This window comes from Bos taurus, chromosome 14, assembly GCF_002263795.3.
Source record: "Bos taurus isolate L1 Dominette 01449 registration number 42190680 breed Hereford chromosome 14, ARS-UCD2.0, whole genome shotgun sequence".
Taxonomy (NCBI): Eukaryota; Metazoa; Chordata; class Mammalia; order Artiodactyla; family Bovidae; genus Bos; species Bos taurus.
The window spans coordinates 39,854,155-39,872,637 of record NC_037341.1 but is presented as its reverse complement, the minus strand read 5'-3'; the positions used below and the strand labels follow the sequence as shown (position 1 = coordinate 39,872,637).

Genomic DNA, 18,483 nt, shown 5'->3' with positions numbered 1-18,483 from the left:
AACATCGCTGTAGAAAAGAGTTTGCTGTTTGCTCCACTCTGTGCATTCTGCCCACTTTCTTTGGAGTCCTCGATTATATAAGCTGACCCATCAGGCTGGTAAACGATCTCCCCTGTGAGATTTTCCACGTCACTATCCTCTAACTCGCTGATCTCGCTCTCGTTGTCATCCTTCAGGACAGGAAGGCGGGCATTCGGGCAGTGGTGTTCCATGTATTTTTGTAAACTGGGAAAAGAGGTGGCACATTCGTTGCACGGGATCTCCTTGGCTGAGGTAACCTGAGTGGCAGCTGCATTCTCGACACTGAAACCCAGCAAGACTTCACTTTTGCGCTCATCCGTTTTCAGGTTGTCATCTGTGGAGCTGTTTGCCCTGTCAGGCTCCATTCCTGCAACTTTCTCTGGCACCTCATTATCAAGTTGTGCCGTTCCACATAGCTTTGATGTGCTCTGCCCATTTTCCTGCCTTGAGATAGGAGGGGAGTCACAGGTTTCCATGGCAATTGCTACATGGGGATCTCATTTCATCCAGCCTGTCAGGGACCTGGATAAAAAATAAGGTGAGAGGAGCCATTTTTATTAAATAATGACACAGCTCACTAATAGCCCATCACTAATTTACAGCTGCTGTAAACTTGACTATCTAAAAAGGTGAGGGGGAAAACTTAAAACCAGTGTACCTATCTATCTCAGACAGACTTTGTATAAATGTAGCAAAATAATGTAGATGGCTATCACAGACATGCCTAGACATCCGGAGTGTTTTTGAAATCACTCTGAGCATTCATCACAAATCTAAAATTCGTATCAGTAAGCTGTATATTTTTTTCATTCCTGTTTTCTGAAAATGGATATAATATACGTAAAAGCTTTAAAACCCCCTTTACTTTAATAGAAATGCAAATGGCTTTCATAGACGACAGCGGGAATAAAAGGACAACACAAATAACTTGTAATTTAAAATTTACCTTTTACTTTATCAGGCAGTGAGTAGAAGTGGGGGGTAGGGGAAAGTGGGGGGGTGCGGATATAAGGGTGGGAGGGAGACCAACCATAAAGGAACCTTAAAATTAGAAATATTACAGTCACAGGCGGCACGGACCAAACTCTTCTCTGGTTTTCATTTTGCCAGTAAATCAGCTTACTACAAATCTTCCTTGTGTGAAAGCTCTCAGCAGGTATCTGGCTGGCCCTGATTAAGCACCAATCACAATTCTCTCCCACACTTCGGTCACCTCAATGGGCACCAGAACAGAAATTAATATTTACTGCAACCGGTCCTCCCATCCTAGGGGACAATCGTATTCACTCTGCTTTTTTAATTTTTTTCCCCACTGCAATACGTAATGAACACCGTTCCAGATACCATTTTGATGTTATCAATCCTGGTTGAGTCGCCCATCTTTCAACCACGGCCTCAATCAACATCTCCCTTGGCTTAACAAATCATATGCAAGCACATCTGATGAAATTACTTCCATCATTTTTTTTTTTTTTGGTTAGTTTTTTTTTTTTTTTCCAGGCAAGCATCTTTGACTGTAAACTCTCTTTGTTGAGACCAAGAAGCACTTGGTCTCATAAAAGCCGTATCAATTTCGAGTAGCAGGGGAAGGTACCAGGAAAAAGGTAGGCAAACAGTAAAACTGCATTCCCCTTCTGTGTGTGAGTGTGTATGTGTATGCTCACTTGTGTGTGTACCTGCAAACCTCAGCTACTGGCATAGCAGCCTGATTAGGGCTGACATGCCTCTGAGTCCCTGCACATCTCTCCATTTGCAGAATGATGGCACTGTACGCAAGAGTTGAGTGTTCTGAAAGTTTAGTGCTTCTTTTCAGTCTGCGGCATAGGCACTGCCTTGATTTTATCAAAAAGGTAAGCCATCTTCTTTCAAATCTCAAAACTGAAGGGACCCAGAACTTCGAGGCAAATAGCCCTCTTACATGGATGTATCAATACTTTCAGGTATGCTGATGATTTCTGAAATGAGGAAGGTGGACATGACTATATGCGTGCATGCATGATAAGTCACTTTGGTTGTGTCCAACTCTTTGTGACCCAATGGACTGTAGCCGGCCAGGCTCCTCTGACATGGCTATACTGCATTAGTTATTATACTGGGGAGGATGGACACCCAGTGATTCACTATGGACTTCCCTCCCACCCCTATCGTCTATTACATAGACTTTGCAGGGGCAGAGAACTAAGAAGCAAACAAAACCCTGGGCTCACCAATATTACTAAGCATTTTAGAAATTCCTTTTTAAAAGTTCTTCTAGAAGAAAGACATCATTGGAGGTCAGTGGCATATTTAGTATGAAGAATAACTTCTTAATACTCTCTTTACTGTAATCAAATTTCATCTTGCCAGCTAAATCAGAGAGGAAGTGATCAGTTTCAAATACATCAAAAGAGCTGCACAGATTGAAAATGAAATCAAAATTCATTTTGGTATCTAAGATGGTTAAAATGACATTCTAATTGCACACAAATCAAACATCACAAAGTGTGGTGTGTAATTTTAATTACTGAGGTGCTCCAGGTTAATTATCTTCATGGCATGCATGCAGCTTTTAAAATCCTCTGAAATAATCTGATAAATCACCATAAGCATGAAAAACTAATAATTCTCTAATTAGTCCACAAACATTCATATTTACCTTTGCATTTACCAAATCTGCACCATGTATAAACACTGAAGGTAGCCAAAATATCTAAAATAAAGTCCCATGCCAGACTAAAAGAAATGAGGAAGGCAGGGAGAAACGAGGTTTGGAGGGGGAGCAAGGTGATAACACTAAACTAATGATCCTAGATAAAAATATCAAGTTCTAGGACTCAAAGAAGCTTTTTTTTTCTTTCTTTCCTATGATGACTTAGGCAGATATGTGGAAGATTATTCACCTTAATTACAAGAGTGAGAAAAGTTCTCAAACACTTTACAGCTTTATAAAGGAGTTTCTGAGCTATTATTATTTAATTCCTGTTTTACCTATACCCTACCTAGAACAGTTCTCAGCTGACAAAAACACTTACTAAAATTATGACACATGCTAAATGCACCTCAAATGAGTCGTATGTAATGCACAGTTAATAATCTTGTCCAGATGCCAAATGGACTCTGCAATGTCTCATCAGTGTCTCTCTATATGAAGTATTAATAGATCCTACCTTTTTATATCTTCATGGGATCAGGAGTAACTATCAAAAGTGACTTTATTGATATGAGACAAAAATTATGAAAACTATACTACAGAATCAATCACAGGACAAAGCCATGTGATAGGACATACTCTGTTACAGCACTCCCACATAACTTTACACAAAATTGCTTATCAAGTTCTCCTCATAAACTACACATTAATCAGAAACTAGTATGTCTTCTCTACAATCAAAATAGTAAGTATTCTCTACAAGTTTACATTTCATTCCAAAAGCAACAGTAATAAAACTATCTGAATTGTTAGAGCTAGTAGTAGATGACCTGATTTTTACATTTGTAGTTATATACTATGACCATGGTGGTGTTTACCAGCATATTTTGATGGAATCACTTTAGTTTGTGCAGTTAAAAAGTTGTTTAGATCAATATGTACCATGACACTAAAGATGATGTTAAGTGATTTCACTGTCCCCAGCGTCAGACAAGATCTTTCTTTTAACAACATGACCTATTTAGGAAATTTACACTAAAGTTTATAAGTCCCAGTTAAAAGACCACAAAGACAACCATCTAACTTATACCAGAGTATTCTTTCCAAAATAACTTTATAACATGTAGATGCACTATAAAAGTTGCTTCACCTGTTTAACTGTTATCTATTTAGTCTTCACCAATTACTATTCTCTACTACCAAACATTCTATTAAAAAAAAAAAAATCACCCAAGTCCTCAAGAAATCTCAAAGAAAAAACCTGATACAATTTTAATGCTAAATTCAGAACAATACATACTAGCTGGTCTGCTTAGAATACATGTACGCAGTTTTGGGTATTCTCAGCAATTCACAAGATCAGTGACTTTGATCACGTAAATCCCTTTTTTGGAACTAATGGACAACATGCAGAAAGGAACTTTTATGGCTCATTCTGCCTTACTGTCGTCCTGCAGTCACTTCTGCCTAAACTCTGCTCTGCTAAATGACCAAACCCACCTATTAGAAGCCTTGCTAATGGAAGAGGGTGCTTTCTGAACAATAGACAAATTCCTTTGCATTCAGAAGACAGGGCTCCCATTAGAACCCAAAATCAGAGAGGCCAGTTTTACCTCTGTTTTTTAATTGAGATTGTCCCAGCCCTCCTTGGTGACACAGTGAGACAGTGTTTGTGAAATGATTAAAAAGAACGTGATCTGATCAAGAGGACAGAATAATGGGAAAGGAATGCTAGGTTAGCCACTCAGCAAAGTGCTGGGAAAGAAGACAGACCACTGTGCCCTTTTGCCTATTGTTTTTATTCTCATCCGCTCTTTGCCATGTCATGATACTTTGAGTCTTTATTTCATTTTGAACGGGTTAAAAGTTGGTCACGTAAAAGGGAATTCGGTAATAAGTCACAAATCCTAAAAATGTATATATATATATATATATATAAAATAAATAAAAATCCTTGAATTATATCAAGTTTCCAAAAGGTCATCACTGTCTCTGCTGTGGCCTTTTCCCCATTCCAAATCCTCTATCAATATGTCATAGTGAGTTAGCCAAAGACAAAAGAGAGGCGCAGTGTGAAAACGGCACATATATCTAATGCTGACAAAGCAATGAATAGACCTTCACAAGTATAATTATACTTGTTTATTTGTTGCCACGTACAGAGAGCTGATGAAAAAAATCCATCAAAGTGGTATTATGCAGACACCAAGAGCTTCTTTTCTTCGCTCGCTAAAGCCACATTGAAGCTTAAATTCCTTATTGTTAAATTCAGAAGAAAGAAAAAAAAAGATTTTTGGCTGGATTTTTTTCTTTTTTGCATCATTTGCTGACAGATCTTTTGTGTCTTGGGCTGTATTAGCTCACACTGCTACCTCATTTTTACCCATGTTGGAATTCATAATTACAAACTACTGTACAGAAGCTTTTAGAAGGGTGTGGTGTGCTGACCAAGATGAGAGAGTAGTGAAATTGGCCTTTTCTCACAGTCTGGCTTTTGATATATCAAAAACACAGGTAAAGTACCTGTGTAGAAGCATCAGTTACATCAGAATGCATCTTTGATCTCAGTCTTTTAAGTCAGTTGCTGGTGCTTTTCTTTACTCAGCTTTCTCTGCAATTTGCTTATTTTTGGATCTGTTCAGTATTTCATAAAAGACTGCATAACTTCTTTCCCATTTCAGTATTAAGAACATTAGCAAGAAGGGAGGCAAATGCAAGGATGTCAAAGGATTGAAAATATTAAGTAAAAAGATTTCAAACCCAACTCTTAAGGGGCCATTATGTTCCAATAGACACTAAATCACATAACTTAACAAAAGCACATTTTTAGAGGTGGGGGAGGGGCAAATAAGCTTTTTTTTGGTTATTGTTTTTTCTTGCAGGATAGAAATATATCAAAGTAAAAGCAATCTGCATAGTTAATGTTTGTGAGCTTTACAATTTAAAACAGAAAAGCTGTAATTTTTCTTTGCTGGCAATCTGGAAACACTCTGGAGTTAATTACAGCTGATTCGGAGTGAACCACACAAACAAAGACCAGTCTATGTCCAGACAATTATACTGCATTAACCAGCTTAGAGCTTCCTGCTGATGTTTCAGGGCTCTTCTGTTACACACTTCTACCTTCCCAGCACGAGAGAAAATGCTTCTGCAAGAAGGAATTAATGAACAGAACTGCAAAAGAATGTGTGACGACCTCTCCTGACACGGCAAAAAACTTTCCACCCATGTCACGACAAAGGGGAGAAGGTAATTAAGTTTGAATAGAAGGATGTAACCAAATATAGTAAGCACCTAAGCCAGGCAGAGTTTTAAAGAGGCAAAGTTGACAAAGACAAACATGAGTGTGTAAGTCAACGGAGTCCCTGTTTTCCTCTTTCTTCTCATTAAAGCCTAAATTAACTATTCAACACAGATTTATTTCCTTCTCATAAACAGGACTCTTAGAATTGATATTTCTGTCTCTTGTTTTTTCTTTTTATTTCTCTTCCTATCTTCCCCGCCTCATCTTCCGTCATTCTCTCTCTCATCTCTAAACCTCTATGGACTTTATATGACAATCACAAATCATTAAGTACATGTGTTGGGGAACTAAAGAGGAAAAGTACCCCTTGCCAATGGTTCTGATAGTTCTTAATTTGATTAGTTGTGGGAAATAGGAATTTTCCTCAGTTTTCTTCGTGACTTTAATCAAACTCCAGCTACTTTTCTTAGAGAGAAATCAATAATCTCTCCTTAACCAAATTACACCATTATATGACTCATTTTATTTGTTTGCTTCAGGAAAATTTCATAATCAGTGAGCAAGATGGACCTAATACTTTAGCTATCCTCTGTAAACAAACTTTGGTCCTTTTAACCAATCTAGTTGATTTCTAATTTTCTTATTCATTCTAATTGAAAATGAATAGTTAGCATTGGTGTGAGACAAGGACATGAACTGTAATTATGTTCAGTGCCTCTTTCTGATTCTTCTTTGATACTGACATTGGGGCTTTGTAGTGATTGCTTCATTAAAGGGTAAGGATGTCCTAATCAGCTAAAGCATTACTAGAAAGCTGTTGTTTGCCAATACTGTGAGAATATACTGACTTTTCTTTTTGCTTTCTTTATAGAAGAGAAAGTTACCTCTGAATGCCATCACCCAGCCATATACTTAAGTATTAATCATCTTCCCTTTGTCTCATCTATGCAAAGTTGGATTAGAGTTAAATGACTCTATGAGCCTTTTTTCTTCCCTAAATAAATATTAATCTACAAATCAATCAATGAGTGTTATATTAAAACACATATAAATATACTCTCTGGAAATACTAAAAGGTTATGTAAATTATAATCAGTTTTACAAAGCACCTCAATAATGGACAGAATCATTTTCCCCTCTCAAGTCTCTCTTCCTCAATCCCAACTATAATTGAAATTTCAAGTAAATAAAACTTTGAAATGGAAAGTTTAAACATGGAACCGTTTAGTTTTCCTTGGGAAAACATGTACTGGATCAATTAGTTTTAGAAATTTATAAATAATATTTGCCAAGTTTTGTATATGTTTATGTTTCTAGTCTTTAAAATGTAATAGACTAATCTCTCTGGCATACACCCAATTTAAGTGTTTAATTGATGATGCTTTTATGTTGTCACATAGGGACATTTAAAAATTTTATCTTAATTGGTTTCATTAAGGTAATTATAACTATAGAATATCTGACTTCAGATTTACCAGACTAGTGAAAGCAATTCCACAATACATTTTTCTCATATACAATGTGAAGACAATATATCCTTATATATACATGCATTTTTTTTCTTCTTTGTCTATTAAGATACAAAATTCATTATTAAATACTGACAACTAAATATTTAAAGGAGAAAACAACTGCTTAGTTATTTGCATTTCATGATTCCCACCAATATGATCTCATAACCAACATAACACCAGTGTAGTAGTGTAAGCACAATCTTTTTTTGAAAAATGTCATTCCTTGCAGGCTAAACCTACCATAATTATCTTCATAAAATTAATCACAAGTCAGGTATTCCAGCAAACATTCCTATTCCCTGAGCAGTGGTTTCAATGATTTCACATGATTTCAAAATAGTTTTAATGAAGAAAGTTATATGCGTAATTTCTTAAATCACTACCAGTGCCTCTTACTATCCAAGACTCTTAATCTATCAAATACAAGTCTCTTTTTATATCCCATGTAGATATTTTAAATCATGTTATAGTAAAAACCACATTAGGGCTAACATAATAGAGAACCTAAGTGGAATGCCAGGTTTCTTCTGGATGAAATATTGGCAAATATATGTTTGATCACTCAGATTGGTTGGTTATTTTATTTCTATTATGAAGAGCCTTTTGTTTGCTTTCTGTGTACGTGTGTGGGGTGTTTTTCTTCTTTTTTGGCCTGAAAGTTAATTTGACTGCTGTCCATAAGTGAAGTGAGCAATTCAGTAATTAACTTTTGTGTTTTAAATGTATGAACTTTAATTAGATTTCATTATAAACAAACAAACGTCAGCCATAATTATAAGCTCCTTGGTTTACCCACATATTATCCCTTTTCAAACAAACTTGATGTCAGACAAATTAAAATCAAGCAGCCAGCAATTTTGAGTTGAATTTTACATGATCTGCTGGTAACCTGATTACTTTAACTTCAATATCATTACAGGAAAAGTATTTCAGGAAAAATAATGACAAGAATTCCAACAGGAGACAAGCTTAATTGTATTGATTCAAAAGATGCATGTTCATAGGAACCATGTTGAAGGAATAATGTTATCTCAAATCTACAGTTTCTATTAAGATGAAATTGTCCAGCATGAAAGAGGCAATTAAGATTAGTGTCTACAGAACTAGAGATACTAAACTAACTAAATAATTATATGGGCCCAATTATCTTATACTTTAAGTAGCAAAATATCAGTATGGAGCAACTACAAGGCATGAGGTTTGCAGGTTTATTTACTGACTGGTGTATCTATTAGGACCAAGAACAAGTGGAGCTGTCAGGACATAATGAAGGTAAATGATTAGTTAGCACCAAGCCTGAACTCTTCTCCAATGCAATAAGAGTTAATTAAAGTTTACCACCAAACATCAACCAAAGCAGGATGTTGATCAGGTTTCAGCATTAAGTGCAAACAGACAATAGTTGGCAGCAATTAGTGCAGCTATCAAATGACATGCAATGATAATTATACATTTAAAACTGCTAAAGAGCTGGGGGAAAAAAATAATCAGCCTCTTTGACGACAAATACTCAAAGGGCAGGAAACAGGTATCAGATTATTTCACTTTAACACTGTAAATCAATAGAATTAAACAAGAAAGGGTTGTATGGGTACATTATCTGAAAGAGAACAGTTCACTGGATCCAAAATGAAATAAATCTGCTAGTACTGGCCTATCAAAGATAAGAACTTCTGTAGCTAGAGAAAATCAGTTACTTTTCAATTAAAGTTTCAGAGTGAAGTCTACCTAAAGAAAGTTTAGCCTCTAGGTTTTCTGTTGGCCCTACAATGCAACAAGTATTTCACCATCATTACTGTTATTTAAATTATTAACTTTCACTCTTAAGGTACTGTCAAAACTGTTTTATGCATGAATATTATCTTTAAATGTTAGGGTCAAAATTATTTAAATATAGCTAAATTTAAAACAAAAGCCAAGAGGGAGGGAGGCCCAAGCAGAAGGGGATATATATATATAATTATGACTGATTCACATTAATTTACAACAGAGATCACCACAACATTGTAAAGCAATTACCTGCCAATTTTTAAAAAATGAAAAAAAAAAGTCATATATACATATTTAGTGAACATTATGGCAGATCTTCCCTTGATGCCATTCAAATCTACCACTTCAATCTTGCTGGACTCAATGAGACTGCATACAACGCATGTCTAAAAATACTTTTAATAAATACCTCATTCTTTACCGTAGTTTCTGGCCTGCAGCCTAGAGCATGTCTCCAGAATTATGCCCATCCTCATGACCCCCACCTCTCCATTTTCCCAACTAATTCTGTTATGCTAAGGATTTGTACACAGTGTTGGCTAATCCCAGTATTTCCCTGGAGCTAAATCTAAGCCATGGCCAACTCCCAGCACAAAAATGTCTTTCTCCCAAAGCCCTTTCGTCCCCTTCAGCACTCATACACTCATTGGTCCTGACATTTTCACTTCAGCCATGACAAATGAGCTGATGACTCTGATGTGATTGCACGGGAGGAAGGCTTTATCTAAAGATATATCATTAACTCTCATCACCATCTCCTAATATGGCTCTTCTGGGTTAATGTGTTGTGAAAATTTGAGGAAATTTTTGTGTAAATATATGCACTTCAAGGAGTAAGAGACCAACTTCATCAAAAGGAGGAAAAGGAAAGCCAGAGTGGACAGGATCAGGGAAGGGAAAAAAAAAAAAAAAAAGACTAGCATGTTGCTCTGAGGATTTAAGTAACCCGACTCAACCTCTGCCCTAGCAAACCAGCCAGCGGACTGTCTATTAAAGGCCCCTTCCCCTCCCATGGGCAGCTGGAGCATGATCTGTGAAGTGGCACTAAAAAAATAAATAAATAAATGAAGCTTCTCAGATAAAAACGGCTAATCAATCCACAAGCCCATTTCTTTGTTTCTATCCCCGTGTAGGGTGGATTTTACTCTCGAACCCTTAATTCCCTATGTTATTAAATCTCTCTAAATTCATTTTAATGGAGAAAGGGATTGTCAAAACCCATTTCCCTCCGAGGTCATTGTCTTCTTCAATTAGAAAGAAGCAATCTTTTTCTGACCGTTATTCAATGTGAAACTCTTCAAGCTTTAAAAACAGGGGAAAAGGAAGCCTTTCCATTGAGCGTGAATGCCACAACCTTTAGGTTAAGTTAGAACCCAAGTTCCAGTTACACAATCTTGTTATGTATACTATGGCGTTTACAGAGTCGATGCTTGTTATAACCTCTTCTCTCAATTCAGCGGAAGACACACAGCCAATCAGAGTCGACTATGGTATAACAGACCTTGGGAAAGGAGGTCAGGCTTTGAGGTAAAGTGCTATTCACTATTGGACCATGCAAGGAGCTCTTTATTCCAGTGCTTATTGGCATCAGTCCCCCTTACTAGAGCAAGAACAAAGCCAAGTGCTCGTGTGAGGTTTATGAATAAATCAGAGGTGAGCCACTTTAAGTGCTGCCCATGATTTCCTTGTTGACAGTGAGCACTTAAACAGGCTTCTAGGACCAGCAACTTCTGGCAAACCACAACGATTCCTAATCTGCACCCTGCCTCATTTCAAGAATGAATGGCCCACCCCATTTTTCCTGCAAGTTGTCACCTTTCAGGCAATTCTTGTCCTATCTCAAGCGGTTAAGCTTTCCAATCACAGGGCGGTCAGCTGGCCCTGTGGTCATCATAGAAACTGGACCAACTGAAAATCTTCCTTTGCTTGGAAGAATTCCACAAATGAAAATATCTCCAGCATCACAAAAGTTATTCCCAATATTATAGAATCTCTGGATATGGGAGGACTTGAGCCAACTGAAGTAAAAAATGTTCAACGATTTCCTAAAGGGAATGCACACACACTTACACACACATTGGATTCTCATTGGCTGTGCCCTGTAGTTGTGTGATGGTTCCCAGAAACTTCTCTGAGCTGCAGTTTCATTATGGGTTAAACAAGGGGATTGTGCTGTATGCCTTCTGACTGCAACAATCTATGGTTCTCATATAAAAACCCACTTAGATTATGCTGGAAGATAGTTTTCCCTATGGAATTTTCCGAGACAGACCCAGATGTTTTTAAGGTTGAACTTTTTGTTTTTTCCAACAACTAGATTTCAAGAGGAGAGGCAGATTCCAGTAGTATAGTAAACTGAAGTATTCTATTTATGTTTGTTATTAACACTCATCTATTTTTTCATGTATTATTGGAGATATTTACCAAGAATTCGCCAGTAGTGTCCCTCACGGTGAATACAGTGACTATACAGATATGGGTGCTGCCCTCATGAAGGCTGAAATTTATTTGAGAAGAAACTTAAACAAGCACATTCTGAAAAATGCTAAGATGCTAATTATTTTCTTCCAATGAAATATATCCTTACTCTATCAGTATTCAATCAATGCTTAGCCTTAAATAAATGTGCTTCAAATGAACTGTCAAGTCCAGGGCCACTTCTAAATAAGCAGAACACAGGCAAGACATACACCTTTAAGAAAAACTTGAGCAAAGATTGTTAACTAACTATTTGTAAATGTCAAGCAAATTTCAAACTCAGATCTGGAAAATTGTTATCCAAAATACACTTATATTTCTCATAAAAATATAAACAATAATTTAAGTGTGTATCTTACATGTATCACAGTGGGAAATTATTATGAATTTAAAAATCAAAAAGAAAAACGATAAGAGAAATATATTTTAGTTGAGGGTGGAAAATTGTGTTTATAAATTTATTAAACCTTATCATGAATCTTATCATCTTTGAACGTGGGTAGTCCTCCTCTGAGTAATTCATTCCTATGGAAAGATAAAGGACTGTGATCTTCTTCACGAGATAAGCCAAGAGAAGACTCATAACTTGGCTATAAAATCCCTACAAGAAAATTTAAGGGTTCTGTAATATCCCTGGGTTATTAATAACTGGATCTTTTCTCTAGGTCGGTATAAATTTTGGTCAGCATGGTGCCAGGTAAACAGCATTTAATCTTCTTTCATGGCACATCAAAATATCATAACATCAAGTATATAGAAAGGGATTCTATGACACCTAATGTAGCTTTGGAAAAGCCTTTAATTCAAAGACTTACAAATAGGAAGGGTCAACTTCAATTCTGAAATAAGCTTTGTAGTCTCTTCTATTATTGTATATAATGGACAGTCTGGAATCTTGAGTTCCTGCAGATAGACCAAGGTTTGAATTATTTAAACACTATTTCTATTCTAATTTGCTTCTTATAAAAAGACCCCAGAAATGCATTGAAAACATCTAGAAGCCCCTCAGAACCAAAGCAACTTGTGACAAAGGAGGAGCAGATAATAAGGTGGAGGAATAGCCACCTAGATATCAAGGTATCTGCCAATGAGAAAACATAAGAAGGAGACCACCCTTTGGCCCTACCCCTTAGGCATCCTCCTTGCTTAATTTCTATCTCCCTCCCTGTGGGGACACATGTATACCTATGGCTGATTCATGTTTATGTATGGTAAAAGCCATCACAATATTATAATTATCTTCCAATTAAAATAAATAATTTTTTTAACTAAAAAAAGGGGGGGGTCTCTACTCAAAAGGTCTATGTAGATTTGCTGTATCAAATACCCTTCAGGAGAGCATATAGTAAAACCAACTATTGAAAATAATAAAAGGGAAGTATAAGGTGTCAGCCCTGTATACATTCACTTCCTTTTATGTTCACAACACATTAGTTTTAGGTAAGCTCTCCAGCAACTATGAAATACAAATGAGGTATCTGAGGCTCAAAAAGATTAAATGACTTAGATAAGGTCATCTATAACAAGAATTTAACCCAAGGGTCTTATAGATCTAAAAAGACCTCTATTGGTCACAGAGTTGTCAAAAAATGGAGTAGATTTTAAAATATCTAAGATTTAAGTTAAAATAAACAGTCTCATTTAAAAAGGAAAAAGGAATCCAAAGTAAACAATCAAAAGAATGTCTGGTTTTAAACTAAGTGTCATTCTTTCTGTACACTATGCTGCTTCTAAAACATCACAGCATTGTCTTCATTTACTTTCCCTCCACAAAAGAGAAACCTCTTTCTTCTTCACACCGTGTTCATGGTTATTAAGAACACACTTTAAGTCACTGAGATCATCAGTATTTTTATGAATCATAGACTCATCTTGCCCATTCAAAGTACCCAGCCTAACCTCCTACATCATGCAAAAATATGCTTCCAGTCACACTGGTTAGAGGCCCTCCAGATTCTACTGGTCTCCTTTCAGTAAGAGAGAATTCAGTCTCTCAGAGGAGACAGCAACACTGTTGGATTACCATGGCCCATTTTCCTTTTCTTCTCTTCCCCATTTTCACCAGCTTTGCCTTCATTCACAGAACAAACCCCTTTTTCAGTAGCCTATATAGTTGAGTGACCATTAGTCCTAAGCGGGGGACTGCTGAGTTCTCCTGACATGTTCCTGCCTTGTTGGCTGACTCAACAATTACTTCTCCAGAGTTTAACATCTCATATTTTAAAATGAGCTGATTGAATTGAAGAATTCTAAGGCAGTTCCCAGGAATTAGCCCTTTGATACTTTCCAGTTGTCTTATATCCTACCTGCTCTTTTCTGTTGCGATCCTCTTGGCCAGTTCTTAGAAAATGAAAGAAATTTAGTCTACAGAGGGAAATGCTCAGGCTATGCCTATAAACACATCTAAAGAGGAATGAGACACATTAACATGCAAAAGGGGCATAGACGTGTATATGTGTGTGTGTGTGTGTGCGTGTGCGCGTGCGTGCGTGCATGTGATGTCTATACTCCTAGTTTGTATCTATTAAACCAAAAAGGATGACTCACTCTCGGTTCATTTCTGGGCCCAGGAAATTTTACATATGAATTGCTTTATTCCTAAATGTATGGGAGAAAAGTACTATGAACTATACTGTAGAAAATCTACATTAATAAAGCCTTTCAGGTTTAATGAAGGTACTTTGGGAAACGATTGGGCCTCTTCAATTTATCCTTCCAATCAGGCAAATTTTACGATTCTTTATGGGCTTCCTTCTTAGAAAGTTTTGTTTTGTTATTAACAATACAACCAGGTGGCATACACCAGCTCATATGTTTTTGCATTTTAACATTGTTGAAGCTATGGATTTCCTTTCTTCTTTACAGTGAAGGAAAAGAATTTTATGGACAGTTATAAAATGCATATTTTAACCCAAAAGTCAATTTTCCCTGGTTAAAATGATTTAGATCTGAGTAAATGCTTGCAGAATGCTTTCTGTTTTTACAGCTAGGACACAATGGAACCTATAAACTTCATCCTAGAGGTGCGTGCTATAATGCATACCATTCAAAAATTATCAACTGTGCACTGTCGCCTCCCCAGGACAAGCAAACATTAGAACTGATCAATCATCTAAATATATGACGATAGTGTGTGAACCCCTGGCCTGAATGACTAAAACACCTACTCAGGGCGTTATGACATATTAACTAAGTCAAGCTGCCCAGATTCTTAAATTATATTTGTTTATTTTCTCAATCTCTAGAATGTTAAAGTATCTAATTATATCAGAGATAAGCGGCTTGCCAAATACGACTTTAGTATCAGAGCCATTTTTAAGTTGTGTGCATACGTTCAAAAGTGCCTCCAAATGGCAAATATTTTATTTCACTTACAAGCCTTGAAAAGTGTAAGGAGAAGTGGGGAGCGGCCATTCCTGAACTGAGGATTGTATGTCAAACATGAAACCATATCAAACTTTCAAGGCAACTTGTGAACCTCTGAAACTAGGGAATTAACAGAACATCAAATCCCCCAAGATCACACGGGGAACAATCCGTATGCAAGAAAATAATGCCATTGAGCCCTCATTAAAAGACCATTTTGTCCTTAGCCATCAAAGACTGTGAGTGCACTAAGATCTTGGTTATATCATCAGGATAAGTAAAACAAGTGCCAAGAGAAACTGTGCACTTCTAGTTCTCACATGTGTCCATCTGTTCACATATAAACATATATTCTGCTTTCTGTCTGATTCCTAAAAATCTTGATATCAGAATACCCTGGGTTTTTGCCCATTTCCTAAGAATGCAGACATCACATAAGCTACTATTAACCCATGTGTGATCCACTTCATGGTGACTGGAAAGCTGCCAGTTACAACACATGGTGCTTGGTTAACAATGTCTTAAAATATAAATGAATTTATTTTTTAAATTAACACATTTTTCTTATGGAAATACCTTAATAAGCCCTGCTACATGTAAAAGAATAGCCTCCATGTGGATTTTTTTGTTCTTTTAAGACTTTTTGCAAGCATATCCATAAAGTTAACCATAAAAGTTTCTGAAACAATCCAGAATTTCTTGACAAATTTTTTAAAGGGCTCTAGTAAAGAATTTTGGTGACTTTATATAACAGAGATCAAACACTTTTCCCTTACAATGTTTTGTACTCAAGAGGCAACCCTTATACTTTAATTTACGTGAAAACACTTCTGATTTCCCAAGTTTCCATGTAACCATCTTAATAGTACCTCAGCAACTGAACCGTTAAAGTGATGAGGCAAATAGAAGTTCTACAATCTAGTAACAAAACAATTTAACTTAATATCTGGCTGACTCTTTCAATCCTACTCTGGGGCAGCCTTCAATAGCTCATTTGTGGTGACCCCCAAACCGGAAAGAGTTTGTTTATAATGTATATATATAAATAATTATTCACACTGCAGTTGATTTACATATGTACAAAAGAGCCAATTCCCACCTTTGAAAGTGTCTTAACACTTACAGTATTTTAGCTGCCCTAATTATGGTTGAAGAAACATCATTAAGAGCCCTGATTACGTTGTCAACTGATAACCAGTTACAGCCCTAACTAGTAACAAGGGAAAACCCTACTGCAAATATTTCCAAGAGTACTCAGACACATTAGAAAAGACTTACCTCAAAATGAAATACATGATACACCTACAAAGCAACATGAAGATGAATTAAATCCTAAGACAATAACTCTGTATCCTGGTCTACCAGCCCACCCCAGCCCCCAAAGCTGACAGGCCACTTAAAACACAACATTGCCAAAAAATCAGAACACACAACTCTTTCCCAAGTGAAGTGTTCTACCAGCTGAAACAACTATTTACAGCAGATAGGTGGAGGGAAGGGGCAGAAGTAACTAAATGAGATATGCACACCATATTGCTGGCCTCTTCTGAAATACCTTTTTGCCAGCAAAGTGCTGGGAATTCTTGATACCCAATAGTCAATATTTGGCTAGCCTAATATGTTTCTGAAAACTCTTCTATATACAAACCTCTGTTTATCATTCTCTAGCTACACTATTGTCATACATATTACTTCCCAGTGATGATGAAAACTCAGGGCATCTTATAAAGTTGCTGAAATCTGAGCCCCTGCTTGTTTTTTCTAGTCTTGGACAAACATAACTTTAGAGCGAGCAGAGCATAGGCATAAAGAAAGAGGAGCTTGCATTTTCATCTTCTTTTCATCTCGGTCATTCAGTCAGCCATTCAGAACCCTATTCAATAGAGCTTTTCATTATGCAAAAAAATGCTAATCCTTTTCCGATGCTTTCACACTTGTATAAACCCCCATTCCTTCAACTGAAAAGCAATTATATCAGTTTACCTTTCTGTCAAAAACAGGATTAATATTCCAATAACAGAATTTCCTTTCTTTTCCTATCTTTTTGCTTTAGGAAACTAGAGATTATTAGTAGAGGCATTCTTAGAGTAAGAATACGTTATTTTAAATATGATTATGTGAACCAATGAGCGGGAAAAGGGGAAGAATCACAAGAAGAAAAAGTCCTTCAGTTACTGCAGAAACTCTTTTCTGTGACAGAACTGACCTCCCATTGCAGATGCCCAAAGACACGGAGACTCACTCTGGTCTATTAATCAGAAACAAATTATGAAAGAATGTAGCTGGACTGGTTGACACTAGCCTGTCTTGGGAGACTCAGTCACAGCCTAGTAACAATGTCCTCTTCATGGGTAATGAACAGCCATGACAAATGGAGCAGAGAAACTATTTATTTGCATATGCAAATTCTCACACAAGGGAAACATGTACAAACAAGTGTCATTGTAAGGTGGATTAGGCAAACAACGCTTTCTTTTTAGGACATTCTGCAGCCCAGAACATTAGTCAGCACAATTAAACCAGTCTCCATGGAGACTAATGAAATTTCACCATGGTATGAGTTAAATTAGATAGCTAGTTATGTGTTTCCACAATCCAACTTGAAATCCATTATTGTTTCAGAACAATACAGCAATTGTGCCTAGCTGATCTTTGCCAGCTCAACAAGCTTCTAAGTTGACAATTTGCATATGTTAATATAATTAAGCACTAATTACATGAAACTTGTACATATTCACATGCACTTTCCCTGGGTGATTTTCAGTTTGAACCTTGGCCAAGTCTTTAACCCTTAGAAAGGTTTTAGAGGGAAAAAAAAAAAACAACACAACTCTGCCTATGGGTACAGCCCCTAGGCAGACACAGAAAGGCTCCTCATTTATAAACACAAAGCTTAACCTGGCTTCTCATATTTCTAGCAACAATGACAGAAAATATTTTGTGAGTGTGCTAGGGACCAGGGATAAGGGAACAGTGATTGAAGGGTTGGGGGTGAGGGGAGTGGATTCATCTTTAGAGACTCATAACTAGTATCTACTCATAGGTAAGTAATAACACTCATTTCAAGAAAAATGTGAAGGAAGCATTTGCTGTCACTGACATTGTTGAACACTGGGAGATGAAAATGATTTGACAACAGCAAAAATAGCAAGTAGAAAAGGAAAAAGGAGCCAGCAGCACCTAATGAGCTTTACATAAATATATGCAGAGGCAATTAAGCAATGTTAATTACTATGACAGCAGTTAATTGAATATAATTAGATATTTTAAGCCACTGAATAAAGCATAGTTAAGATTAATTTTATTGAGATTAATTGTAAATAAGGATAGATTAACTCTGTGTTTTGACAGGCATAAAAAGTAGTTCTGCAAATGAAGCAGGAGCGTGGCCACCAGTCCAAAAATCATATATTATTTTAATGTCACACCTCAGAATCATCTCCTCAATAAACATGACTTTT

The 18,483-nt window shown here is 36.6% G+C and overlaps 1 protein-coding gene across 4 annotated transcripts in view; it reads right to left on the bottom strand.

The window, feature by feature from the left end:
- The window catches only part of ZFHX4 (zinc finger homeobox 4), a 205,401-nt gene that overhangs the window by 181,514 nt on the left and 5,404 nt on the right, over positions 1-18,483 (bottom strand). For all 4 annotated transcript variants that reach the window (XM_005215522.5, XM_010812071.4, XM_025001711.2 and 1 more), the window contains 1 exon segment: positions 1-543. This exon segment is cut by the window's left edge and continues 2,093 nt beyond it. In XM_005215522.5, the coding sequence (XP_005215579.1) occupies positions 1-497 (497 nt within the window). In that variant the 5' untranslated portion in view covers positions 498-543.